The 27,508-nt window shown below is 42.5% G+C and overlaps 1 protein-coding gene across 1 annotated transcript in view; it reads left to right on the top strand.

The window, feature by feature from the left end:
- Positions 1-27,508, top strand: part of LOC139749422 (BTB/POZ domain-containing protein 7) — a 409,317-nt gene that overhangs the window by 170,121 nt on the left and 211,688 nt on the right. Inside the window, exon 4 of the mRNA XM_071663268.1 lies at positions 19,861-20,050. Coding sequence (XP_071519369.1) covers positions 19,861-20,050 — 190 coding nt within the window. The remainder of the gene's footprint in view (positions 1-19,860; positions 20,051-27,508) is intronic.

Here is a 27,508-nt window from a genome sequence, read left to right as displayed (position 1 = left end):
TTTAATTTGTTTATGGATGGGGTTGTTAGGAAAGTGAATGCAAGAGTTTTGGAAAGAGGGGCAAGTATGAAGTCTGTTGGGGATGAGAGAGCTTGGGAAGTGAGTCAGTTGTTGTTCGCTGATGATACAGCGCTGGTGGCTGATTCATGTGAGAAACTGTAGAAGCTGGTGACTGAGTTTGGTAAAGTGTGTGAAAGAAGAAAGTTAAGAGTAAATGTGAATAAGAGCAAGGTTATTAGGTACAGTTGGGTTGAGGGTCAATTCAATTGGGAGGTGAGTTTGAATGGAGAAAAACTGGAGGAAGTGAAGTGTTTTAGATATCTGGGAGTGGATCTGTCAGCGGATGGAACCATGGAAGCGGAAGTGGATCATAGGGTGGGGGAGGGGGCGAAAATTCTGGGAGCCTTGAAGAATGTGTGGAAGTCGAGAACATTATCTCGGAAAGCAAAAATGGGTATGTTTGAAGGAATAGTGGTTCCAACAATGTTGTATGGTTGCGAGGCGTGGACTATGGATAGAGTTGTGCGCAGGAGGATGGATGTGCTGGAAATGAGATGTTTGAGGACAATGTGTGGTGTGAGGTGGTTTGATCGAGTAAGTAACGTAAGGGTAAGAGAGATTTGTGGAACTAAAAAGAGCGTGGTTGAGAGAGTAGAAGAGGGTGTTTTGAAATCGTTTGGTCACATGGAGAGAATGAGTGAGGAAAGATTGACCAAGAGGATATATGTGTCGGAGGTGGAGGGAACGAGGAGAAGAGGGAGACCAAATTGGAGGTGGAAAGATGGAGTGAAAAAGATTTTGTGTGATCGGGGCCTGAACATGCAGGAGGGTGAAAGGAGGGCAAAGAATAGAGTGAATTGGAGCGATGTGGTATACCGGGGTTGACGTGCTGTCAGTGGATTGAATCAAGGCATGTGTATGGGGGTGGGTTGGGCCATTTCTTTCGTCTGTTTCCTTGCGCTGCCTCGCAAACGCGGGAGACAGCGACAAAGCAAAAAAAAAAATATATATATATATATATATATATATATATATATATCGAGGACGTAAGGCATGTGTACGTGTAGGAAGAGAGGAAAGTGATTGGTTCTCAGTGAATGTAGGTTTGCGGCAGGGGTGTGTGATGTCTCCATGGTTGTTTAATTTGCTTATGGATGGGGTTGTTAGGGAGGTGAATGCAAGAGTTTTGGAAAGAGGGGCAAGTATGAAGTCTGTTGGGGATGAGAGAGCTTGGGAAGTGAGTCAGTTGTTGTTCGCTGATGATACAGCACTGGTGGCTGATTCATGTGAGAAACTGCAGAAGCTGGTGACTGAGTTTGGTAAAGTGTTTGAAAGAAGAAAGTTAAGAGTAAATGTGAATAAGAGCAAGGTTATTAGGTACAGTAGGGTTGAGGGTCAAGTCAATTGGGAGGTAAGTTTGAATGGAGAAAAACTGGAGGAAGTAAAGTGTTTTAGATATCTGGGAGTGGATCTGGCAGCGGATGGAACCAGGGAAGTGGAAGTGAATCATAGGGTGGGGGAGGGGGCGAAAATCCTGGGGGCCTTGAAGAATGTGTGGAAGTCGAGAACATTATCTCGGAAAGCAAAAATGGGTATGTTTGAAGGAATAGTGATTCCAACAATGTTGTATGGTTGTGAGGCGTGGGCTATGGATAGAGTTGTGCGCAGGAGGATGGATGTGCTGGAAATGAGATGTTTGAGGACAATGTGTGGTGTGAGGTGGTTTGATCGAGTAAGTAACGTAAGGGTAAGAGAGATGTGTGGAAATAAAAAGAGTGTGGTTGAGAGAGCAGAAGAGGGTGTTTTGAAATGGTTTGGTCACATGGAGAGAATGAGTGAGGAAAGATTGACCAAGAGGATATATGTGTCGGAGGTGGAGGGAACGAGGAGAAGTGGGAGACCAAATTGGAGGTGGAAAGATGGAGTGAAAAAGATTTTGTGTGATCGGGACCTGAACATGCAGGAGGGTGAAAGGCGGGCAAGGAATAGAGTGAACTGGATCGATGTGGTATACCGGGGTTGACGTGCTGTCAGTGGATTGAATCAGAGCATGTGAAGCGTCTGGGGTAAACCATGGAAAGCTGTGTAGGTATGTATATTTGCGTGTGTGGACGTATGTATATACATGTGTATGGGAGTGGGTTGGGCCATTTCTTTCGTCTGTTTCCTTGTGCTACCTCGCAAACGTGTGAGACAGCGACAAAGCACAAAAAATATATATATATATATATATATATATATATATATATATATATATATATATATATATATATATATATATATATATCAGCACATAAATCTACAAGCTCTTCACCATTTCCATTTACAACACTGAACACCCCATGTATACCAATTATTCCCTCAACTGCCACATTACTCACCTTTGCATTCAAATCACCCAACACTATAACCCGGTCTCGTGCATCAAAACCACTAACACACTCATTCAGCTGCTCCCAAAACACTTGCCTCTCATGATCTTTCTTCTCATGCCCAGGTGCATATGCACCAATAATCACCCATCTCTCTCCATCAACTTTCAGTTTTACCCATATTAATCGAGAGTTTACTTTCTTACATTCTATCACATACTCCCACAACTCCTGTTTCAGGAGTACTGCTACTCCTTCCCTTGCTCTTGTCCTCTCACTAACCCCTGACTTTACTCCCAAGACATTCCCAAACCACTCTTCCCCTTTACCCTTGAGCTTCGTTTCACTCAGAGCCAAAACATCCAGGTTCCTTTCCTCAAACATACTACCTGTCTCTCCTTTTTTCACATCTTGGTTACATCCACACACATTTAGGCACCCCACTCTGAGCCTTCGAGGAGGATGAGCACTCCCCGCGTGACTCCTTCTTCTGTTTCCCATTTTAGAAATTTAAAATAATACAAGGAGGGGAGGATTTCTGGCCCCCCGCTCCCGTCCCCTCTAGTCGCCTTCTACGACACGCGAGGAATGCGTGGGAAGTATTCTTTCACCCCTATCCCCAGGGATAATATATATATATATATATATATATATATATATATATATATATATATATATATATATATATATATATATAATATATATATATATATATATATATATATATATATATATATATATACACATACACATACACATACATACGCACATATACACACACACACACATACATATATATACATATGAAAAATGTAAGAAACAATTTAGAAAACTGAAAACTTCTAGCTTGAAATGAAATGAAAAAATGAATGTCACATACTGGTTCAACCTCTGGCTATGGAAAAAGGAAATGTATAATTTATTTACACAAACGTCAATAGTAGTTCTCATTAATTTAACCACTGTATCAATAAGGGGATAAGAGTGAGTGCTCAAATTACAGAGGTATAAGTTTGTTGAGTATTCCTGGTAAATTATATTGGAGGGTATTGATTGAGAGGGTGAGGGCATGTACAGAGCATCAGATTGGGGAAGAGCAGTGTGGTTTCAGAAGTGGTAGAGGATGTGTGGATCAGGTGTTTGCTTTGAAGAATGTATGTGAGAAATACTTAGAAAAGCAAATGGATTTGTATGTAGCATTTCTGCTCTCTCAACCACGCTCTTTTTATTTCCACACATCTCTCCTACCCTTACGTTACTCACTCGATCAAACCACCTCACACCACACATTGTCCTCAAACATCTCATTTCCAGCACATCCATCCTCCTGCGCACAACTCTATCCATAGCCCACGCCTCGCAACCATACAACATTGTTGGAACCACTATTCCTTCAAACATACCCATTTTTGTTTTCCGAGATAATGTTCTCGACTTCCACACATTCTTCAAGGCCCCCAGAATTTTCGCCCCCTCCCCCACCCTATGATCCACTTCCGCTTCCATGGTTCCATCCGCTGCCAGATCCACTCCCAGATATCTAAAACACTTCACTTCCTCCAGTTTTTCTCCATTCAAACTCACCTCCCAATTGACTTGACCCTCAACCCTACTGTACCTAATAACCTTGCTCTTATTCACATTTACTCTTAACTTTCTTCTTCCACACACTTTACCAAACTCAGTCACCAGCTTCTGTAGTTTCTCACATGAATCAGCCAGAGGGTGTTTTGAAGTGGTTTGGGCACATGGAGAGAATGAGTGAGGAAAGATTGACCAAGAGGATATATGTGTCGGAGGTGGAGGGAACGAGGAGAAGAGGGAGACCAAATTGGAGGTGGAAAGATGGAGTGAAAAAGATTTTGTGTGATCGGGGCCTGAACATGCAGGAGGGTGAAAGGAGGGCAAGGAATAGAGTGAATTGGAGCGATGTGGTATACCGGGGTTGACGTGCTGTCAGTGGATTGAATCAAGGCATGTGAAGCGTCTGGGGTAAACCATGGAAAGCTGTGTAGTTATGTATATTTGCGTGTGTGGACGTATGTATATACAGGTGTATGGGGGGGGGGGTTGGGCCATTTCTTTCGTCTGTTTCCTTGCGCTACCTCGCAAACGCGGGAGACAGCGACAAAGTATAATAAATAAATATAAAATATGTAGCATTTATGGATCTGGAGAAGGCATATGATAAGAGTTGATAGAGATGCTCTGTGGAAGGTATTAAGAATATATGGTGTGGGAGGAAAGTTGTTAGAAGCAGTGAAAAGTTTTTATCGAGGATGTAAGGCATGTGTACGTGTAGGAAGAGAGGAAAGTGATTGGTTCTCAGTGAATGTAGGTTTGCGGCAGGGGTGTGTGATGTCTCCATGGTTGTTTAATTTGTTTATGGATGAGGTTGTTAGGGAGGTAAATGCAAGAGTTTTGGAAAGAGGGGCAAGTATGAAGTCTGTTGGGGATGAGAGAGCTTGGGAAGTGAGTCAGTTGTTGTTCGCTGATGATACAGCGCTGGTGGCTGATTCATGTGAGAAACTGCAGAAGCTGGTGACTGAGTTTGGAAAAGTGTGTGGAAGAAGAAAGTTAAGAGTAAATGTGAATAAGAGCAAGGTTATTAGGTACAGTAGGGTTGAGGGTCAAGTCAATTGGGAGGTGAGTTTGAATGGAGAAAAACTGGAGGAAGTGAAGTGTTTTAGATATCTGGGAGTGGATCTGGCAGCGGATGGAACCATGGAAGCGGAAGTGGATCATAGGGTGGGGGAGGGGGCGAAAATCCTGGGGGCCTTGAAGAATGTGTGTAAGTCGAGAACATTATCTCGGAAAGCAAAAATGGGTATGTTTGAAGGAATAGTGGTTCCAACAATGTTGTATGGTTGCGAGGCGTGGGCTATGGATAGAGTTGTGCGCAGGAGGATGGATGTGCTGGAAATGAGATGTTTGAGGACAATGTGTGGTGTGATGTGGTTTGATCGAGTGAGTAACGTAAGGGTAAGAGAGATGTGTGGAAATAGAAAGAGCTTGGTTGAGAGAGCAGAAGAGGGTGTTTTGAAGTGGTTTGGGCACATGGAGAGGATGAGTGAGGAAAGATTGACCAAGAGGATATATGTGTCGGAGGTGGAGGGAACAAGGAGAAGAGGGAGACCAAATTGGAGGTGGAAAGATGGAGTGAAAAAGATTTTGTGTGATCGGGGCCTGAACATGCAGGAGGGTGAAAGGAGGGCAAGGAATAGAGTGAGTTGGAGTGATGTGGTATACCGGGGTTGACGTGCTGTTAGTGGATTGAAGCAGGGCATGTGAAGCGTCTGGGGTAAACCGTGGAAGGCTGTGTAGGTATGTATATTTGCGTGTGTGGACGTATGTATATACATGTGTATGGGGGGGGTTGGGCCATTTCTTTCGTCTGTTTCCTTGCGCTACCTCGCAAACGCGGGAGACAGCGACAAAGTATAATAAAAAAAAAATAGTATATATATATATATATATATATATATATATATATATCTATATATATATATATATATATATATATATATATATATATATATATATATATATATATATGCTCGTTTGGTCTGGGCTTTTTCTCAGCAGCATTGTGAGAGTTTTGGCTATTATTTCTTTCATCTTCAGAAAAATTTCAGGAATCTCATCTGGTCTTCAAGATGAGTTTTAAGATGATCCGGTGCTTTGATTATATCACTTTTTGATAAGTTTATATCTCTGAGTGCATGCTCATTATAATCATTAAACATTTCTTGATCTATTTCTTCATGCTCTTTTGTGCTAAACAAGACTTATATCGGTTAACTAACATTTGAAGAATTCTTGACATATTCTTATGTGATCATTACATAACTGCTATCTTCTTTGAATGGTTCAGGCTCAGACCATTTGTTCTTTCCTCTATTCATGTTAGGAAATGACTTTTACTTACAGACCCACACACTGTAATTGATTTTCTTCTTTTAATCTCTGTTCCCTTGTATATGATTCCATTATTTCCTTGTTAGCATTACTTAATATTTCTCCTAATTGTTCCATTCTATCTTTTGTAGTTGCGAATCTTAGTATGTGCTTTAAATTTCTATGTCTATTTGTCCACTGTAAGATGAAAACCATAGATATCAAGACGTACGTGAAACGACACTTTCCTCTCTTGTCTCTCATAGTAGTTGAGCAATAGCTTTTTTGTGGGTATTTCATGGCTAGGTTTTTTGTTTGTTTGTTCTTCACTAGTTCTGTAAGAATAAAAACAACATCTGCACGCTTACAAAAACCTCAAATATTGTGGAGAGAAAAAAGGCAAGATGTATGGATGTTAGTGGGTTAATGCTGAAATTGGGAATGTCTATGGTTGCATTACTCACATGTAGCAATGGTACCTTTAAACAGCAGTTGACAGTAACTGATTTTATCTTAAGAGACTGCTACCAACATTAATTGATGTTTAAGCTTTTCCAGCCTCTGTTTAATGTAATTGCAATCATACTTGTGTGGGCACAGCATGATGATTGCTGCTGTACTTTTACTTATTGCCTCTTCCTACCCTCATTTAAATTTTAAGGTGTTTCTATTTGATATGTCACAGGCATCTACAGTTAGCATAAAGATTTTAGCCTCAGAAAAAATCCTGCTATGTCATTAACCCATATACTAGGCAGAGGGAAAAGGTAGAACCTTTTCGTCCGAGGTGTTTCTGTTCGATACTTCGTGCAACACCTTTATTGGCCCAGCAAATAAGTGATTGTCACTCAGGCACAAATGATAATGATTAGGTGGATATTAAACTGTTATCATTATAAGAAAAATATGTTTTTGATTGTAAGAGGAAAGTGATCTTGATAAGAAATGAAAGTGGATTAGTCTTCAGCAAGTGAGGGCAGGCATAATTGAAAATGGCTCAGATAATTTTGCAGATTCTGGGTGCGATAAAGAATGTGTGGAAAGCGACAAGAACATTATCACGGAGACCAAAAATGGGTATGTTTGAAGGAATGATACTTGTATGTTTTGAAGGAATGATACTTCCAACGCTATTATATGGTTGCGAGACGGGCTATAGATAGGTTTGTACGGAGGGGCTGTAGATAGGGTTGTACGGAGGAGGGTGGATGTATTGGAAATGAAATGTTTGAGGACAATGTGTGGTGTGAGGTAGTTTGATCTAGTAAGTAATGAAAAGGTAAGAGAGATGTGTGGAAATAAAAAGAGTGTGGTTGAGAGAGCAGAAGAGGGTGTGTTGAAATGTTTTGGACATATGGAGAGAATGAGTGTGGGAAGATTAACAAAGAGGATATATGTGTCAGAGGTGGAGGGAACAAGGAGAATTGGGAGACCAAATTGGAGGTGGAAGGATGGAGTGAAAATTTGTATGTAGCATTTATGGATCTGGAGAAGACATATGATAGAGTTGATAGAGATGCTCTGTGGAAGGTACTAAGAATATATGGTGTGGGAGGCAAGTTGTTAGAAGCAGTGAAAAGTTTTTATCAAAGATGTAAGGCATGTGTACGTGTAGGAAGAGAGGAAAGTGATTGGTTCTCAGTGAATGTAGGTTTGCGGCAGGGGTGTGTGATGTCTCCATGGTTGTTTAATTTGTTTATGGATGGGGTTGTTAGGGAGGTGAATGCAAGAGTTTTGGAAAGAGGGGCAAGTATGCAGTCTGTTGTGGATGAGAGAGCTTGGGAAGTGAGTCAGTTGTTGTTCGCTGATGATACAGCACTGGTGGCTGATTCATGTGAGAAATTGCAGAAGCTGGTGACTAAGTTTGGTAAAGTGTGTGAAAGAAGAAAGTTAAGAGTAAATGTGAATAAGAGCAAGGTTATTAGGTACAGTAGGGTTGAGGGTCAAGTCAATTGGGAGGTAAGTTTGAATGGAGAAAAACTGGAGGAAGTAAAGTGTTTTAGATAACTAGGAGTGGATCTGGCCGCGGATGGAATGATGGAAGTGGAAGTGAATCATAGGGTGGGGGAGGGGGCGAAAATCCTGGGAGCCTTGAAGAATATTTGGAAGTCGAGAACATTATCTCGGAAAGCAAAAATGGGTATGTTTGAAGGAATAGTGGTTCCAACAATGTTGTATGGTTGCGAGGCGTGGGCTATGGATAGAGTTGTGTGCAGGATGGTGGATGTGCTGGAAATGAGATGTTTGAGGACAATATGTGGTGTGAGGTGGTTTGATCGAGTAAGTAATGTAAGGGTAAGAGAGATGTGTGGAAATGAAAAGAGCGTGGTTGAGAAAGCAGAAGAGGGTGTTTTGAAATGGTTTGGGGACATGGAGAGAATGAGTGAGGAAAGATTGACCAAGAGGATATATGTGTCGGAGGTGGAGGGAACGAGGAGAAGTGGGAGACCAAATTTGAGGTGGAAAGATGGAGTGAAAAAGATTTTGAGTGATGGGGGCCTGAACATGCAGGAGGGTGAAAGGCGGGCAAGGAATAGAGTGAATTGGATCGATGTGGTTTACCGGGGTCGACTTGCTGTCAATGGATTGAATCAGGGCATGTGATGTGGAGGGGGAGCTGTGGTTTCAGGCATTATTATGCGGCAGCTGGGGACTGAGTGTGAACGAATGGGACCTTTGTTGTGTTTTCCTAGCGCTACCTCGCACACATGAGGGGGGAGGGGGATGTTATTCCATGTGTGGCGAGGTGGCGAAGGGAATAAATAAAGGCAGACAGTATGAATTATGTACATGTGTATATATGTATATGTCTGTGTGTGTATATATATGTGTACATTGAGATGTATAAGTATGTATATTTGCGTATGTGGACGTGTATGTATATACATGTGTATGGGGGTGGGTTGGGCCATTTCTTTCGTCTGTTTCCTTGCGCTACCTCGCAAACGCGGGAGACAGCGACAAAGCAAAATGAATAAATATATATAATAATAATAATGGTATATACAAATTTTTTTCATACTATTCCCCATTTCCCACATTAGCGAGGTAGCACTAAGAACTGAGGACTGAGCCTTTGAGGGAGTATCCTCACTTGGCCCCCTTCTTTTGGAAAATTAAAAATGAGAGGGGAAGATTTCCAGCCCCCCGCTCCCTCCCCTTTTATTCGCCTTCTATGACATGCAGGGAATATGTGGGAAGTATTCTTTTTCCCCTATCCCCCTGGGTAACATGTATATATATATGTATATACATATTTATATATGTATGTGAGAAATACTTAGAAAAGCAAATGGATTTGTATGTAGCATTTATGGATCTGGAGAAGGCATATGATAGAGTTGATAGAGATGCTCTGTGGAAGGTATTAAGAATATATGGTGTGGGAGGCAAGTTGTTAGAAGCAGTGAAAAGTTTTTATCGAGGATGTATGGCATGTGTACGTGTAGGAAGAGAGGAAAGTGATTGGTTCTCATTGAATGTAGGTTTGCAGCAGGGGTGTGTGATGTCTCCATGGTTGTTTAATTTGTTTATGGATGGGGTTGTTAGGGAGGTGAATGCAAGAGGTTTGGAAAGAGGGGCAAGTATGACGTCTGTTGTGGATGAGAGAGCTTGGGAAGTGAGTCAGTTGTTGTTCGCTGATGATACAGCACTGGTGGCTGATTCATGTGAGAAACTGCAGAAGCTGGTGACTGAGTTTGGTAAAGTGTGTGAAAGAAGAAAGTTAAGAGTAAATGTGAATAAGAGCAAGGATATTAGGTACAGTAGGGTTGAGGGTCAAGTCAATTGGGAGGTAAGTTTGAATGGAGAAAAACTGGAGGAAGTAAAGTGTTTTAGATATCTGGGAGTGGATCTGGCAGCGGATGGAACCATGGAAGCGGAAGTGAATCATAGGGTGTGGGAGGAGGCGAAAATCCTGGGAGTCTTGAAGAATGTGTGGAAGTCGAGAACATTATCTCGGAAAGCAGAAATGGGTATGTTTGAAGGAATAGTGGTTTCAACAATGTTGTATGGTTGCGAGGCGTGGGCTATGGATAGAGTTGTGCGCAGGAGGGTGGATGTGCTGGAAATGAGATGTTTGAGGACAATGTGTGGTGTGAGGTGGTTTGATCGAGTAAGTAATGTAAGGGTAAGAGAGATGTGTGGAAATAAAAAGAGCGTGGTTGAGAGAGTAGAAGAGGGTGTTTTGAAATGGTTTGGGCACATGGAGAGAATGAGTGAGGAGATTGACCAAGAGGATGTATGTGTCGGAGGTGGAGGGAACGAGGAGAAGTGGGAGACCAAATTGGAGGTGGAAAGATGGAGTGAAAAAGATTTTGAGTTATCGGGGCCTGAACATGCAAGAGGGTGAAAGGTGTGTGGTAATGAAAAGAGTGTGGTTGAGAGAGCAGAAGAGGGTGTTTTGAAGTGGTTTGGTCACATGGAGAGAATGAGTGAGGAAAGCTTGACAAAGAGGATATATATCTGTCAGAGGTAGAGGGAACGAGAAGTGGGACACCAAATTGGAGGTGGAAAGATGGAGTGAAAAAGATTTTGAGCGATCGGGGCCTGAACATGCTGGAGGGTGAAAGGTGTGCAAGGAGTAGAGTGAATTGGAACGATGTTGTATACCGGGGTCGACATGTTGTCAGTGGATTGAACCAGGGCATGTGAAGCGTTTGGGGTAAACCATGGAAAGTTTTGTGGGGCCTGGATGTGGAAAGAGAGCTGTGGTTTCGGTGCATTATACATGACAGCTACAGACTGAATGTGAACAAATGTGGCCTTTGTCGTCTTTTCCTAGCACTACCTTGTGCACATGAGGGGGGGAGGGGGTTGTCATTTCATGTGTGGCGGGGTGGCGATGGGAATGAATAAGGGCAGACTATGAATTATGTACATGTGTATATATGTATATGTTTGTGTGTATATATATATGTTGAGATGTATAGGTATGTATATGTGTGTTTGTGGATGTGTATGTATATACATGTGTATATGGTTAGGTTGGGCCATTCTTTTGTCTGTTTCCTTGTGCTACCTAGTTAATGTGGGAGACAGCGACAAAGTATAATAAATGAAAGGTAAAAATATATATATATGTCATTTATTTATTTTGCTTTGTCGCTGTCTGCCACGTTAGCGAGGTAGCGTAAGGAAACAGACAAAAGAATGGCCCAACCCACCCACATACACATGTATATACGTACACGTCCACACACGCAAATATACATACCTATACATCTTAACGTATACATATATATATATATATACACATATATATACATATATAAAATGGGAAACAGAAGAAGGAGTCACGCGGGGAGTGTTCATCCTCCTCGAAGGCTCAGAGTGGGGTGCCTAAATGTGTTTGGATGTAACCAAGATGTGAAAAAAGGAGAGATAGGTAGTATGTTTGAGGAAAGGAACCTGGATGTTTTGGCTCTGAGTGAAACGAAGCTCAAGGGTAAAGGAGAAGAGTGGTTTGGGAATGTCTGGGGAGTAAAGTCAGGGGTTAGTGAGAGGACAAGAGCAAGGGAAGGAGTAGCAATACTCCTGAAACAGGAGTTGTGGGAGTATGTGATAGAATGTAAGAAAGTAAATTCTCGAATAATATGGGTAAAACTGAAAGTTGATGGAGAGAGGTGGGTGATTATTGGTGCATATGCACCTGGGCATGAGAAGAAAGATCATGAGAGGCAAGTGTTTTGGGAGCAGCTGAATGAGTGTGTTAGTGGTTTTGATGCACGAGACCGGGTTATAGTGATGGGTGATTTGAATGCGAAGGTGAGTAATGTGGCAGTTGAGGGAATAATTGGTATACATGGGGTGTTCAGTGTTGTCAATGGAAATGGTGAAGAGCTTGTAGATTTATGTGCTGAAAAAGGACTGATGATTGGGAATACCTGGTTTAAAAAGCGAGATATACATAAGTACACTTATGTAAGTAGGAGAGATGGCCAAAGAGCGTTATTGGATTACGTGTTAATTGACAGGCGTGCGAAAGAGAGACTTTTGGATGTTAATGTGCTGAGAGGTGCAACTGGAGGGATGTCTGATCATTATCTTGTGGAGGCTAAGGTGAAGATTTGTATGGGTTTTCAGAAAAGAAGAGTGAATGTTGGGGTGAAGAAGGTGGTGAGAGTAAGTGAGCTTGGGAAGGAGACCTGTGTGAGGAAGTACCAGGAGAGACTGTGTACAGAATGGAAAAAGGTGAGAACAATGGAAGTAAGGGGAGTGGGGGAGGAATGGGATGTATTTAGGGAGTCAGTGATGGATTGCGCAAAAGATGCTTGTGGCATGAGAAGAGTGGGAGGTGGGTTGATTAGAAAGGGTAGTGAGTGGTGGGATGAAGAAGTAAGAGTATTAGTGAAAGAGAAGAGAGAGGCATTTGGACGATTTTTGCAGGGAAAAAATGCAATTGAGTGGGAGATGTATAAAAGAAAGAGACAGGAGGTCAAGAGAAAGGTGCAAGAGGTGAAAAAAAGGGCAAATGAGAGTTGGGGTGAGAGAGTGTCATTAAATTTTAGGGAAAATAAAAAGATGTTCTGGAAGGAGGTAAATAAAGTGCGTAAGACAAGGGAGCAAATGGGAACTTTAGTGAAGGGCTCAAATGGGGAGGTGATAACAAGTAGTGGTGATGTGAGAAGGAGATGGAGTGAGTATTTTGAAGGTTTGTTGAATGTGTCTGATGATAGAGTGGCAGATATAGGGTGTTTTGGTCGAGGTGGTGTGCAAAGTAAGAGGGTTAGGGAAAACGATTTGGTAAACAGAGAAGAGGTAGTGAAAGCTTTGCGGAAGATGAAAGCCGGCAAGGCAGCAGGTTTGGATGGTATTGCAGTGGAATTTATTAAAAAAGGGGGTGACTGTATTGTTGACTGGTTGGTAAGGTTATTTAATGTATGTATGACTCATGGTGAGGTGCCTGAGGATTGGAGGAATGCGTGCATAGTGCCATTGTACAAAGGAAAAGGGGATAAGAGTGAGTGCTCAAATTACAGAGGTATAAGTTTGTTGAGTATTCCTGGTAAATTGTATGGGAGGGTATTGATTGAGAGGGTGAAGGCATGTACAGAGCATCAGATTGGGGAAGAGCAGTGTGGTTTCAGAAGTGGTAGAGGATGTGTGGATCAGGTGTTTGCTTTGAAGAATGTATGTGAGAAATACTTAGAAAAGCAAATGGATTTGTATGTAGCATTTATGGATCTGGAGAAGGCATATGATAGAGTTGATAGAGATGCTCTGTGGAAGGTATTAAGAATATATGGTGTGGGAGGCAAGTTGTTAGAAGCAGTGAAAAGTTTTTATCGAGGATGTAAGGCATGTGTACGTGTAGGAAGAGAGGAAAGTGATTGGTTCTCAGTGAATGTAGGTTTGCGGCAGGGGTGTGTGATGTCTCCATGGTTGTTTAATTTGTTTATGGATGGGGTTGTTAGGGAGGTAAAGGCAAGAGTTTTGGAAAGAGGGGCAAGTATGAAGTCTGTTGGGGATGAGAGAGCTTGGGAAGTGAGTCAGTTGTTGTTCGCTGATGATACAGCGCTGGTGGCTGATTCATGTGAGAAACTGCAGAAGCTGGTGACGGAGTTTGATAAAGTGTGTGGAAGAAGAAAGTTAAGAGTAAATGTGAATAAGAGCAAGGTTATTAGGTACAGTAGGGTTGAGGGTCAAGTAAATTGGGAGGTGAGTTTGAATGGAGAAAAACTGGAGGAAGTGAAGTGTTTTAGATATCTGGGAGTGGATCTGGCAGCGGATGGAACCATGGAAGCAGAAGTGGACCATAGGGTGGGGGAGGGGGCGAAAATTCTGGGAGCCTTGAAGAATGTGTGGAAGTCAAGAACATTATCTCGGAAAGCAAAAATGGGTATGTTTGAAGGAATAGTGGTTCCAACAATGTTGTATGGTTGCGAGGCGTGGGCTATGGATAGAGTTGTGCGCAGGAGGATGGATGTGCTGGAAATGAGATGTCTGAGGACAATGTGTGGTGTGAGGTGGTTTGATCGAGTAAGTAACGTAAGGGTGAGAGAGATGTGTGGAAATAAAAAGAGCGTGGTTGAGAGAGCAGAAGAGGGTGTTTTGAAATGGTTTGGGCACATGGAGAGAATGAGTGAGGAAAGGTTGACCAAGAGGATATATGTGTCGGAGGTGGAGGGAACGAGGAGAAGAGGGAGACCAAATTGGAGGTGGAAAGATGGAGTGAAAAAGATTTTGTGTGATCGGGGCCTGAACTTGCAGGAGGGTGAAAGGAGGGCAAGGAATAGAGTGAATTGGAGCAATGTGGTATACCGGGGTTGACGTGCTGTCAGTGGATTGAATCAAGACATGTGAAGCGTCTGGGGTAAACCATGGAAAGCTGTGTAGGTATGTATATTTGCGTGTGTGGACGTATGTATATACATGTGTATGGGGGGGGGGGGTTGGGCCATTTCTTTCGTCTGTTTCCTTGCGCTACCTCGCAAACGCGGGAGACAGCGACAAAGTATAAAAAAAAAAAAAAAAAAAACGCACACAGACGTATACATATATACACATGTACATAATTCATACTGTCTGCCTTTATTCATTCCCATCGCCACCCTGCCACACGTGAAATAACAACCCCGTCCCCCCGCATGTGTGCGAGGTAGCGCTAGGAAAAGACAACAAAGGCCACATTCGTTCACACTCAGTCTCTAGCTGTCATGTATAATGCACTGAAACCACAGCTCCCTTTCCACATCCAGGCCTCGCAGAACTTTCTATGGTTTACCCCAGATGCTTCACATGCCCTGGTTCAATCCATTGACAGCACGTCGACCCCAGTATACCACATCGTTCCAATTCACTCTATTTATTTATTTATTTTGCTTTGTCGCTGTCTCCCGCGTTAGCGAGGTAGTGCAAGGAAACAGACGAAAGAATTGCCTAACCCACCCACATACACATGTATATACGTACACGTCCACACACGCAAATATACATACCTATACATCTCAATGTACACATATATATACACACACAGACATATACATATATACACATGTACATAATTCATACTTTCTGCCTTTATTCATTCCCATCGCCACCCCGCCACACATGGAATAACAACCCTCTCCCCCTCTCATGTGTGCGAGGTAGCACTAGGAAAAGACAACAAAGGCCCCATTCGTTCACATTCAGTCTCTAGCTGTCATGTAATAATGCACCGAAACCACAGCTCCCTCTCCACATCCAGGCCCCACAGAACTTTTCATGGTTTACCCCAGGCGCTTCACATGCCCTGGTTCAATCCATTGACAGCACATCGACCCCGGTGTACCACATCGTTCCAATTCACTCTATTCCTTGCACGCCTTTCACCCTCCTGCATATTCAGGCCCCGATCACTCAAAATCTTTTTCACTCCATCTTTCCACCTCCAGTTTGGTCTCCCACTTCTCCTCGTTCCCTCCACCTCTGACACATATATCCTCTTGGTCAATCTTTCCTCACTCATTCTCTCCATGTGACCAAACCATTTCAAAACACCCACTTCTGCTCTCTCAACCACACTTTTTATTTCCTCACATCTCTCTTACCCTTACATTTCTTACTCGATCAAACCACCTCACACCACATATTGTCCTCAAACATCTCATTTCCAGCACAACCACCCTCCTACGCACAACTCTATCCATAGCATCCATAGCCCACACCTCGCAACCATACAACATTGTAGGAACGACTATTCCTTCAAACATACCCATTTTTGCTTTCCGAGATGTTTTTGACTTCCACACATTCTTCAAGGCTCCCATAATTCTCGCCCCCTCCCCCACCCTATGATTCACTTCCGCTTCCGTGGTTCCATCTGCTGCCAAATCCACTCCCAGATATCTAAAACACTTTACTTCCTCCAGTTTTTCTCCATTCAAACTTACCTCCCAATTGACTTGACCCTCAACCCTACTGTACCTAATAACCTTGCTCTTATTCACATTTACCCTTAACTTTCATCTTTCACACACTTTACCAAACTCAGTCACCAGCTTCTGCAGTTTCTCACATGAATCAACCATCAGTGCTGTATCATCAGCGAGCAATGACTGACTCACTTCCCAAGCTCTCTCATCCACAACAGACTGCATACTTGCCCCTCTTTCCAAAACTCTTGCATTCACCTCCCTAACAACCCCATCCATAAACAAATTGAACAACCATTGAGATATCGCACACCCCTGCCGCAAACCTACATTCACTGAGAACCAATCACTTTCCTCTCTTCCTACACGTACACATGCCTTACATCCTCAATAAAAACTTTTCACTGCTTCTAACAACTTGCCTCCCACACCATATATCCTTAATACCTTCCACTCTATATATATATATATATATATATATATATATATATATATATATATATATATATATATATATTTTTTTTTTTTTTTTGCTTTGTCGCTGTCTCCCGCGTTTGCGAGGTAGCGCAAGGAAACAGACGAAAGAAATGGCCCAACCCACCCCAATACACAATGTACACACACACACGCCCACACACGCAAATATACATACCTATACATCTCAATGTACACATATATATACACACACAGACACATACATATATACCCATGCACACAATTCACACTGTCTGCCCCTATTCATTCCCATCGCCACCTCGCCACACATGGAATACCATCCCCTCCCCCCTCCTGTGTGCGAGGTTGCACTAGGAAAGGACAACAAAGGCCCCATTCGTTCACACTCAGTCTCCAGCTGTCACGCAATAATGCCCGAAACCACAGCTCCCTTTCCACATCCAGGCCCCACACAACTTTCCATGGTTTACCCCAAACGCTTCACATGCCCTGATTCAATCCACTGACAGCACGTCAACCCCGGTATACCACATCGATCCAATTCACTCTATTCCTTGCCCGCCTTTCACCCTCCTGCATGTTCAGGCCCCGATCACACAAAATCTTTTTCACTCCGTCTTTCCACCTCCAATTTGGTCTCCCACTTCTCCTCGTTCCCTCCACCTCCGACACATATATCCTCTTGGTCAATCTTTCCTCACTCATTCTCTCCATGTGCCCAAACCATTTCAAAACACCCTCTTCTGCTCTCTCAACCACGCTCTTTTTATTTCCACACATCTCTCTTACCCTTACATTACTTACTCGATCAAACCACCTCACACCACACATTGTCCTGAAACATCTCATTTCCAGCACATCCACCCTCCTGCACACAACTCTATCCATAGCCCACGCCTCGCAACCATACAACATTGTTGGAACGACTATTCCTTCAAACATACCCATTTTCGCTTTCCGAGATAATGTTCTCGACTTCCACACATTCTTCAAGGCTCTCACGATTTTCGCCCCCTCCCCCACCCTATGATTCACTTCCGCTTCCATGGTTCCATCCGCTGCCAGATCCACTCTCAGATATGTAAAACACTTTACTTCCTCCAGTTTTTCCCCATTCAAACTCACCTCCCAATTGACTTGACCCTCAACCCTACTGTACCTAATAACCTTGCTCTTATTCACATTTACTCTTAACTTTCTTCTTTCACACACTTTACCAAACTCAGTCACCAGCTTCTGCAGTTTCTCACATGAATCAGCCACCAGCGCTGTATCATCAGCGAACAACTGACTCACTTCCCAAGCTCTCTCATCGACAACAGACTTCATTCTTGCCCCTCTTTCCAAAACTCTTGCATTCACCTCCCTAACAACCCCATCCATAAACAAATTAAACAACCATGGAGACATCACACACCCCTGCCGCAAACCTACGTTCACTGAGAACCAATCACTTTCCTCTCTTCCTACACGTACACATGCCTTACATCCTCGATAAAAACTTTTCACTGCTTCTAACAACTTGCCACCCACACCATATATTCTTAATACTTTCCACAGAGCATCTCTATCAACTCTATCATATGCCTTCTCCAGATCCATAAATGCTACATACAAATCCATTTGCTTTTCTAAGTATTTCTCACATACATTCTTCAAAGCAAACACCTGATCCACACATCCACACATATATATATATATATCTGGGGATAGTGGAGAAAGAATACTGCCCTTGTTTTCCCTGCATGTTGTAGAAGTTGACTAAGAGGAGCAGAAGCAGGTGGCTGGAATTCCTCCCGACCAGTATTACTTTCTAAAAGAAAGAACAGATCAAAGAACCAATTGAGATATTTTCGCCCTAAGGCTCTGTCATCTCTTCTTGACGCAACCACACTCATGCAAGATATGTGAGCATGTATGGGGAAAGAAAAAAAACGTGTGTGTGTGTGTGTTTGTGGTAGGTTGGTAGCCAGTGACCATGGAGGTCTTTTACCAGTACTACTTGCCTGGATATCAGGAGAGTTAATGATGGCTGCATAGTGAGCCAGCATTTCTGTGGTTTTCAAGTTGTGCTCCCCTGACCCAGGTAATTGTCTTTTCTTTCTGCCTCACCTCACCTGTACCTGGACTACTGGCATTCTGTCCACAAACACACAATCTTTCCTTGTCACACATAACACTTGACAACATATAACTCACATGGCTCATTCTTCATAAATCTAAATTTTCCTGTGGTGAGTGCTATGTGCTAGCCCTGCTATTTGGCAAAAATGGTAGGAGCAATAGATGAAAGTAGTAGGTAGGAACATTTGGATAGGAGCCTTAGGAAGAAACATTAGCTAGAAGTAGTAGGTAGGAACATTAGGCAGGAGCATTTGGTAGACATAATCAGTATGAACATTAGGTATGAGCCTCTGCAAACACAGGTAAACTCACCCTCTGCCAGTAGCCTGTTAGGTTGAGGCATTAGAGGCTAAGAAGCAATGCTGAAGTTCACTAGTTATGGAGACTCCATTACCATGGCCATCCCTTTGAGGAGTTCCAGAAGGGAACAGGTGTTAGAGATATAGATAGATGGGTAGTGTGTGTATGTGTGTGTACGTGAGTAAACACAGGAAAGCTTCTGAGTTATATTATTCTAACATTTCGGCTTGCACAGAAGGCTTCTTGAGAGAAACTGAGTAGGATACAAAGATTCAAGTGTATCCTTGTAAGATAGTGCTACCTCACCAGATGCCGCTCTACATTCTGTATTCTGGGACGAACTTATTCTATATTTTACTGCCATGTTCCTCTGCTTTATGTGACCGCCATTTTTGCTGCTGGTCTGGCCCAACTTATAAAGCCCTCACAATTGTTTATCACTTTATGTACACATATGTTGGTAGCTTCCACAGCTTTTCTTACTTTCTTGCTGAGCCCCTCATGCACTTTATTGCCTCTTAACACTTTGATAGGTGTCCATACCTGTCTATGTGTACAACAGTATATGTGTTCTGGATGTTCGGCTGTATACTATGGGGAAATGGTGTGGTTTGGCCAAAAGGATTAGCAAGCATAAAGCTGATATGCATCATCATAAGACTTTGAATGTGCTTTTTGTTCACATAGACAATATTTGTTCTTTTACAATGTACTGTAATTAGAACTTTAATTAGAGATCTTTAAACTCTCCTGGCTGGACTCTGTATTTCATCTCGTTACTGAGAAAGAAAATTTTTAACTGAAGTTAATTGATTTTTATGTGTGAGATTCATTCATTCTTATTACTGCTACAGGGAGAAGAAAAAGAAACTGACAAGCCTGGCAACCCTACGAAGAAAGCTGATCCGTCGGCGACGGTCATCCAAGTCCTGTGACCATGCACGGGTGATTCGAGAGCTGGTGAGCGACTGGACTGTACGGGAGGTGACGGCGTTGTATGAGGAGTATGAAGCAAGTGCCGCTCTCAAGGATCTCACAGTGCAGGTGTGAAAGAAGAGTAGGAAGTTAGGAAATGGCCATACATTTATGCAGCATATATGTATAGATATGCATGCTATCTATATCTATCTATATCACTGATACTTGTTCCTTTCTGGAACTCTCTCAAGAGAGTGGCCACGGCCATAGAGTATCCATAACTATTGAATTCCAGTGCCGCTTCTTATCCTTTAGTGCCTCACCTTTCACAGACCACTGACAAAGCCAAGTGTAGTGCAGTGTTTATGGAGGCTTCTACCTAATGTTCCTACTGACGACTTCTGCTTAATGTTTCTACCTAATGATCCTACCTAAAACTTCTGTCTACTGCTTCAACCATTTTGCCAAAAGGCAGGGCTAGCACATATCACTCAACACAGGAAAGTCTAGTCTAGAGTTACGAAGAATGAGCAGTGTGAGTTAACTGTTGTCAGGTGTTATGGGCAACAAGAAAAAATTCTGAGTTTGTGGACACAATGCCGATAGTGCAAGTGTGGGTGAGGCAGAAAAAAAAAAAAAGAGAGCTACCTGTGTCAGAGGAATGCAGCTTGATGTCAAAACCACTGAATTGCTGGCTCCATGCTGCCATCACAAACCCCCCCAATGCCAAAGTGGGTAGTACTGGTGATATACCTTTCCAGGTTGTTGGATGCCTACCAACCACTACATACCAGATATGCATGCACATATGAATTTATGCATGGTTCTGACATTACTGACTGACTGAAGGTGAATTGTAAACAGTTCACCCTCTTGTCCACATGCTAAGTTTATGATACAATCATTGTCTCTCTTGCACAATTACATGTTTACCAAATGGCATCCTAGCTACGTCTCTTATATCTATATCAACACTATTATATTTCTCTCTTGTGTCTCCCCTGATGGTGTGATTATTACATGAAAGTGCACTTGGGAACTTATCGTGTTTCATTTTTCCCATGGACTCATAGGAATATACTTGATCATGTACAAAATTGTAATCCTTTCCAATATGTTTATATAGTGGATATATATATATATATATATATATATATATATATATATATATATATATATATATATATATATATATATATATATATATATATCTTTTCTTTCAAACTATTCGCCATTTCCCGCATTAGCGAGGTAGCGTTAAGAACAGAGGACTGGGCCTTTGAGGGAATACCCTCACCTGGCCCAATTCTCTGTTCCCTCTTTTGGAAAATTAAAAAAAACGAGAGGGGAGGATTTCCAGCCCCCCGGTCCCTCCCCTTTTAGTCGCCTTCTAGGACACGTAGGGAATACATGGGAAGTATTCTTTCTCCCCTATCCCCAGGGAATATATATATATATATATATATATATATATATATATATATATATATATATATATATATATATATATATATATGTATATATATATATATATCCTCCCCTCCTTGTATTAACTTTCTAAAATGGGAAACAGAAGAAGGAGTCACGCGGGGAGTGCTCATCCTCCTCGAAGGCTCAGAGTGGGGTGCCTAAATGTGTGTGGATGTAACCAAGATGTGAAAAAAGGAGAGATAGGTAGTATGTTTGAGGAAAGGAACCTGGATGTTTTGGCTCTGAGTGAAACGAAGCTCAAGGGTAAAGGGGAAGAGTGGTTTGGGAATGTCTGGGGAGTAAAGTCAGGGGTTAGTGAGAGGACAAGAGCAAGGGAAGGAGTAGCAATACTCCTGAAACAGGAGTTGTGGGAGTATGTGATAGAGTGTAAGAAAGTAAATTCTCGATTAATATGGGTAAAACTGAAAGTTGATGGAGAGAGGTGGGTGATTATTGGTGCATATGCACCTGGGCATGAGAAGAAAGATCAAGAGAGGCAAGTGTTTTGGGAGCAGCTAAATGAGTGTGTTAGTGGTTTTGATCCCCGAGACCGGGTCATAGTGATGGGTGATTTGAATGCAAAGGTGAGTAATGTGGCAGTTGAGGGAATAATTGGTATACATGGGGTGTTCAGTGTTGTAAATGGAAATGGTGAAGAGCTTGTAGATTTATGTGCTGAAAAAGGACTGATGATTGGGAATACCTGGTTTAAAAAGCGAGATATACATAAGTATACTTATGTAAGTAGGAGAGATGGCCAGAGAGCGTTATTGGATTACGTGTTAATTGACAGGCGTGCGAAAGAGAGACTTTTGGATGTTAATGTGCTGAGAGGTGCAACTGGAGGGATGTCTGATCATTATCTTGTGGAGGCTAAGGTGAAGATTTGTATGGGTTTTCAGAAAAGAAGAGTGAATGTTGGGGTGAAGAAGGTGGTGAGAGTAAGTGAGCTTGAGAAGGAGACCTGTGTGAGGAAGTACCAGGAGAGACTGAGTACAGAATGGAAAAAGGTGAGAACAATGGAAGTAAGGGGAGTGGGGGAGGAATGGGATGTATTTAGGGAATCAGTGATGGATTGCGCAAAAGATGCTTGTGGCATGAGAAGAGTGGGAGGTGGGTTGATTAGAAAGGGTAGTGAGTGGTGGAATGAAGAAGTAAGAGTATTAGTGAAAGAGAAGAGAGAGGCATTTGGACGATTTTTGCAGGGAAAAAATGCAATTGAGTGGGAGATGTATAAAAGAAAGAGACAGGAGGTCAAGAGAAAGGTGCAAGAGGTGAAAAAAAGGGCAAATGAGAGTTGGGGTGAGAGAGTATCATTAAATTTTAGGGAGAATAAAAAGATGTTCTGGAAGGAGGTAAATAAAGTGCGTAAGACAAGGGAGCAAATGGGAACTTCAGTGAAGGGCGCAAATGGGGAGGTGATAACAAGTAGTGGTGATGTGAGAAGGAGATGGAGTGAGTATTTTGAAGGTTTGTTGAATGTGTTTGATGATAGAGTGGCAGATATAGGGTGTTTTGGTCGAGGTGGTGTGCAAAGTGAGAGGGTTAGGGAAAATGATTTGGTAAACAGAGAAGAGGTAGTGAAAGCTTTGCGGAAGATGAAAGCCGGCAAGGCAGCAGGTTTGGATGGTATTGCAGTGGAATTTATTAAAAAAGGGGGTGACTGTATTGTTGACTGGTTGGTAAGGTTATTTAATGTATGTATGACTCATGGTGAGGTGCCTGAGGATTGGCAGAATGCGTGCATAGTGCCATTGTACAAAGGCAAAGGGGATAAGAGTGAGTGCTCAAATTACAGAGGTATAAGTTTGTTGGGTATTCCTGGTAAATTATATGGGAGGGTATTGATTGAGAGGGTGAAGGCATGTACAGAGCATCAGATTGGGGAAGAGCAGTGTGGTCTCAGAAGTGGTAGAGGATGTGTGGATCAGGTGTTTGCTTTGAAGAATGTATGTGAGAAATACTTAGAAAAGCAAATGGATTTGTATGTAGCATTCATGGATCTGGAGAAGGCATATGATAGAGTTGATAGAGATGCTCTGTGGAAGGTACTAAGAATATATGGTGTGGGAGGAAAGTTGTTAGAAGCAGTGAAAAGTTTTTATCGAGGATGTAAGGCATGTGTACGTGTAGGAAGAGAGGAAAGTGATTGGTTCTCAGTGAATGTAGGTTTGCGGCAGGGGTGTGTGATGTCTCCATGGTTGTTTAATTTGTTTATGGATGGGGTTGTTAGGGAGGTAAATGCAAGAGTTTTGGAAAGAGGGGCAAGTATGAAGTCTGTTGGGGATGAGAGAGCTTGGGAAGTGAGTCAGTTGTTGTTCGCTGATGATACAGCACTGGTGGCTGATTCATGTGAGAAACTGCAGAAGCTGGTGACTGAGTTTGGAAAAGTGTGTGGAAGAAGAAAGTTAAGAGTAAATGTGAATAAGAGCAAGGTTATTAGGTACAGTAGGGTTGAGGGTCAAGTCAATTGGGAGGTGAGTTTGAATGGAGAAAAACTGGAGGAAGTGAAGTGTTTTAGATATCTGGGAGTGGATCTGGCAGCGGATGGAACCATGGAAGCGGAAGTGGATCATAGGGTGGGGGAGGGGGCGAAAATCCTGGGGGCCTTGAAGAATGTGTGGAAGTCGAGAACATTATCTCGGAAAGCAAAAATGGGTATGTTTGAAGGAATAGTGGTTCCAACAATGTTGTATGGTTGCGAGGCGTGGGCTATGGATAGAGTTGTGTGCAGGAGGATGGATGTGCTGGAAATGAGATGTTTGAGGACAATGTGTGGTGTGAGGTGGTTTGATCGAGTGAGTAACGTAAGGGTAAGAGAGATGTGTGGAAATAAAAAGAGCGTGGTTGAGAGAGCAGAAGAGGGTGTTTTGAAGTGTTTGGGCACATGGAGAGGATGAGTGAGGAAAGATTGACTAAGAGGATATATGTGTCAGAGGTGGAGGGAACAAGGAGAAGAGGGAGACCAAATTGGAGGTGGAAAGATGGAGTGAAAAAGATTTTGTGTGATCGGGGCCTGAACATGCAGGAGGGTGAAAGGAGGGCAAGGAATAGAGTGAATTGGAGCGATGTGGTATACAGGGGTTGACGTGCTGTCAGTGGATTGAATCAAGGCATGTGAAGCGTCCGGGGTAAACCATGGAAAGCTGTGTAGGTATGTATATTTCCGTGTGTGGACGTGTGTATGTACATGTGTATGGGGGGGGTTGGGCCATTTCTTTCGTCTGTTTCCTTGCGCTACCTCGCAAACGCGGGAGACAGCGACAAAGTCTAAAAAAAAAAAAAAAAAAAAAAAATATATATATATATATATATATATATATATATATATATATATCAGGTGGGTTGATTAGAAAGGGTAGTGAGTGGTGGGATGAAGAAGTAAGAGTATTAGTGAAAGAGAAGAGAGAGGCATTTGGACGATTTTTGCAGGGAAAAAATGAAATTGAGTGGGAGATGTATAAAAGAAAGAGACAGGAGGTCAAGAGAAAGGTGCAAGAGGTGAAAAAAAGAGCAAATGAGAGTTGGGGTGAGAGAGTATCATTAAATTTTAGGGAGAATAAAAAGATGTTCTGGAAGGAGGTAAATAAAGTGCGTAAGACAAGGGAGCAAATGGGAACTTCAGTGAAGGGCGCAAATGGGGAAGTGATAACAAGTAGTGGTGATGTGAGAAGGAGATGGAGTGAGTATTTTGAAGGTTTGTTGAATGTGTTTGATGATAGAGTGGCAGATATAGGGTGTTTTGGTCGAGGTGGTGTGCAAAGTGAGAGGGTTAGGGAAAATGATTTGGTAAACAGAGAAGAGGTAGTAAAAGCTTTGCGGAAGATGAAAGCCGGCAAGGCAGCAGGTTTGGATGGTATTGCTGTGGAATTTATTAAAAAAGGGGGTGACTGTATTGTTGACTGGTTGGTAAGGTTATTTAATGTATGTATGACTCATGGTGAGGTTCCTGAGGATTGGTGGAATGCGTGCATAGTGCCATTGTACAAAGGCAAAGGGGATAAGAGTGAGTGCTCAAATTACAGAGGTATAAGTTTGTTGAGTATTCTTGGTAAATTATATGGGAGGGTATTGATTGAGAGGGTGAAGGCATGTACAGAGCATCAGATTGGGGAAGAGCAGTGTGGTTTCAGAAGTGGTAGAGGATGTGTGGATCAGGTGTTTGCTTTGAAGAATGTATGTGAGAAATAGTTAGAAAAGCAAATGGATTTGTATGTAGCATTTATGGATCTGGAGAAGGCATATGATAGAGTTGATAGAGATGCTCTGTGGAAGGTATTAAGAATATATGGTGTAGGAGGCAAGTTGTTAGAAGCAGTGAAAAATTTTTATCGAAGATGTAAGGCATGTGTACGTGTAGGAAGAGAGGAAAGTGATTGGTTCTCAGTGAATGTAGGTTTGTGGCAGGGGTGTGTGATGTCTCCATGGTTGTTTAATTTGTTTATGGATGGTGTTGTTAGGGAGGTGAATGCAAGAGTTTTGGAAAGAGGGGCAAGTATGAAGTATGTTGGGGATGAGAGAGCTTGGGAAGTGAGTCAGTTGTTGTTCGCTGATGATACAGCGCTGGTGGCTGATTCATGTGAGAAACTGCAGAAGCTGGTGACTGAGTTTGGTAAAGTGTGTGAAAGAAGAAAGTTAAGAGTAAATGTGAATAAGAGCAAGGTTATTAGGTACAGTAGGGTTGAGGGTCAGGTCAATTGGGAGGTGAGTTTGAATGGAGAAAAACTGGAGGAAGTGAAGTGTTTTAGATATCTGGGAGTGGATCTGGCAGCGGATGGAACCATGTAAGCGGAAGTGGATCATAGGGTGGGGGAGGGGGCGAAAATTCTGGGGGCCTTGAAGAATGTGTGGAAGTCGAGAACATTATCTTGGAAAGCAAAAATGGGTATGTTTGAAGGAATAGTGGTTCCAACAATGTTGTATGGTTGCGAGGCGTGGGCTATGGATAGAGTTGTGCGCAGGAGGATGGATGTGCTGGAAATGAGATGTTTGAGGACAATGTGTGGTGTGAGGTGGTTTGATCGAGTAAGTAACGTAAGGGTAAGAGAGATGTGTGGAAATAAAAAGAGCGTGGTTGAGAGAGCAGAAGGGTGTTTTGAAATGGTTCGGGCACATGGAGAGAATGAGTGAGGAAAGATTGACCAAGAGAATATATGTGTCGGAGGTGGAGGGAACGAGGAGAAGAGGGAGACCAAATTGGAGGTGGAAAGATGGAGTGAAAAAGATTTTGTGTGATCGGGGCCTGAACATGCAGGAGGGTGAAAGGAGGGCAAGGAATAGAGTGAATTGGAGCGATTTGGTATACTGGGGTTGACGTGCTGTCAGTGGATTGAATCAAGGCATGTGAAGCGTCTGGGGTAAACCATGGAAAGCTGTGTAGGTATGTATATTTCGTGTGTGGACGTATGTATATACATGTGTATGGGGGTGAGTTGGGCCATTTCTTTCGTCTGTTTCCTTGCGTTACCTCGCAAACGCGGGAGACAGCGACAAAGCAAAAAATATATATATATATATATATATATATATATATATATATATATATATATATATAATTTTTTTTTTTTTGCTTTGACGCTGTCTCCCGCGTTTGCGAGGTAGCGCCAGGAAACAGACGAAAGAAATGGCCCAACCCACCCCCATACACATGTATATACATACGTCCACACACACAAATATACATACCTACACAGCTTTCCATGGTTTACCCCAGACTCTTCACATGCCCTGATTCAATCCACTGACGGCACGTCAACCCCGGTATAACACATCGATCCAATTCACTCTATTCCTTGCCCTCATTTTACCCTCCTGCATGTTTAGGCCCCGATCACACAAAATCTTTTTCACTCCATCTTTCCACCTCCAATTTGGTCTCCCACTTCTCCTCGTTCCCTCCACCTCCGACACATATATCCTCTTGGTCAATCTTTCCTCACTCATTCTCTCCATGTGCCCAAACCATTTCAAAACACCCTCTTCTGCTCTCTCAACCACGCTCTTTTTATTTCCACACATCTCTCTTACCCTTACGTTACTTACTCGATCAAACCACCTCACACCACACATTGTCCTCAAACATCTCATTTCCAGCACATCCATCCTCCTGCGCAC

Source organism: Panulirus ornatus, chromosome 7 (assembly GCF_036320965.1).
Source record: "Panulirus ornatus isolate Po-2019 chromosome 7, ASM3632096v1, whole genome shotgun sequence".
NCBI lineage: Eukaryota > Metazoa > Arthropoda > Malacostraca > Decapoda > Palinuridae > Panulirus > Panulirus ornatus.
This window is presented reverse-complemented; position numbering and strand designations above follow the sequence as displayed.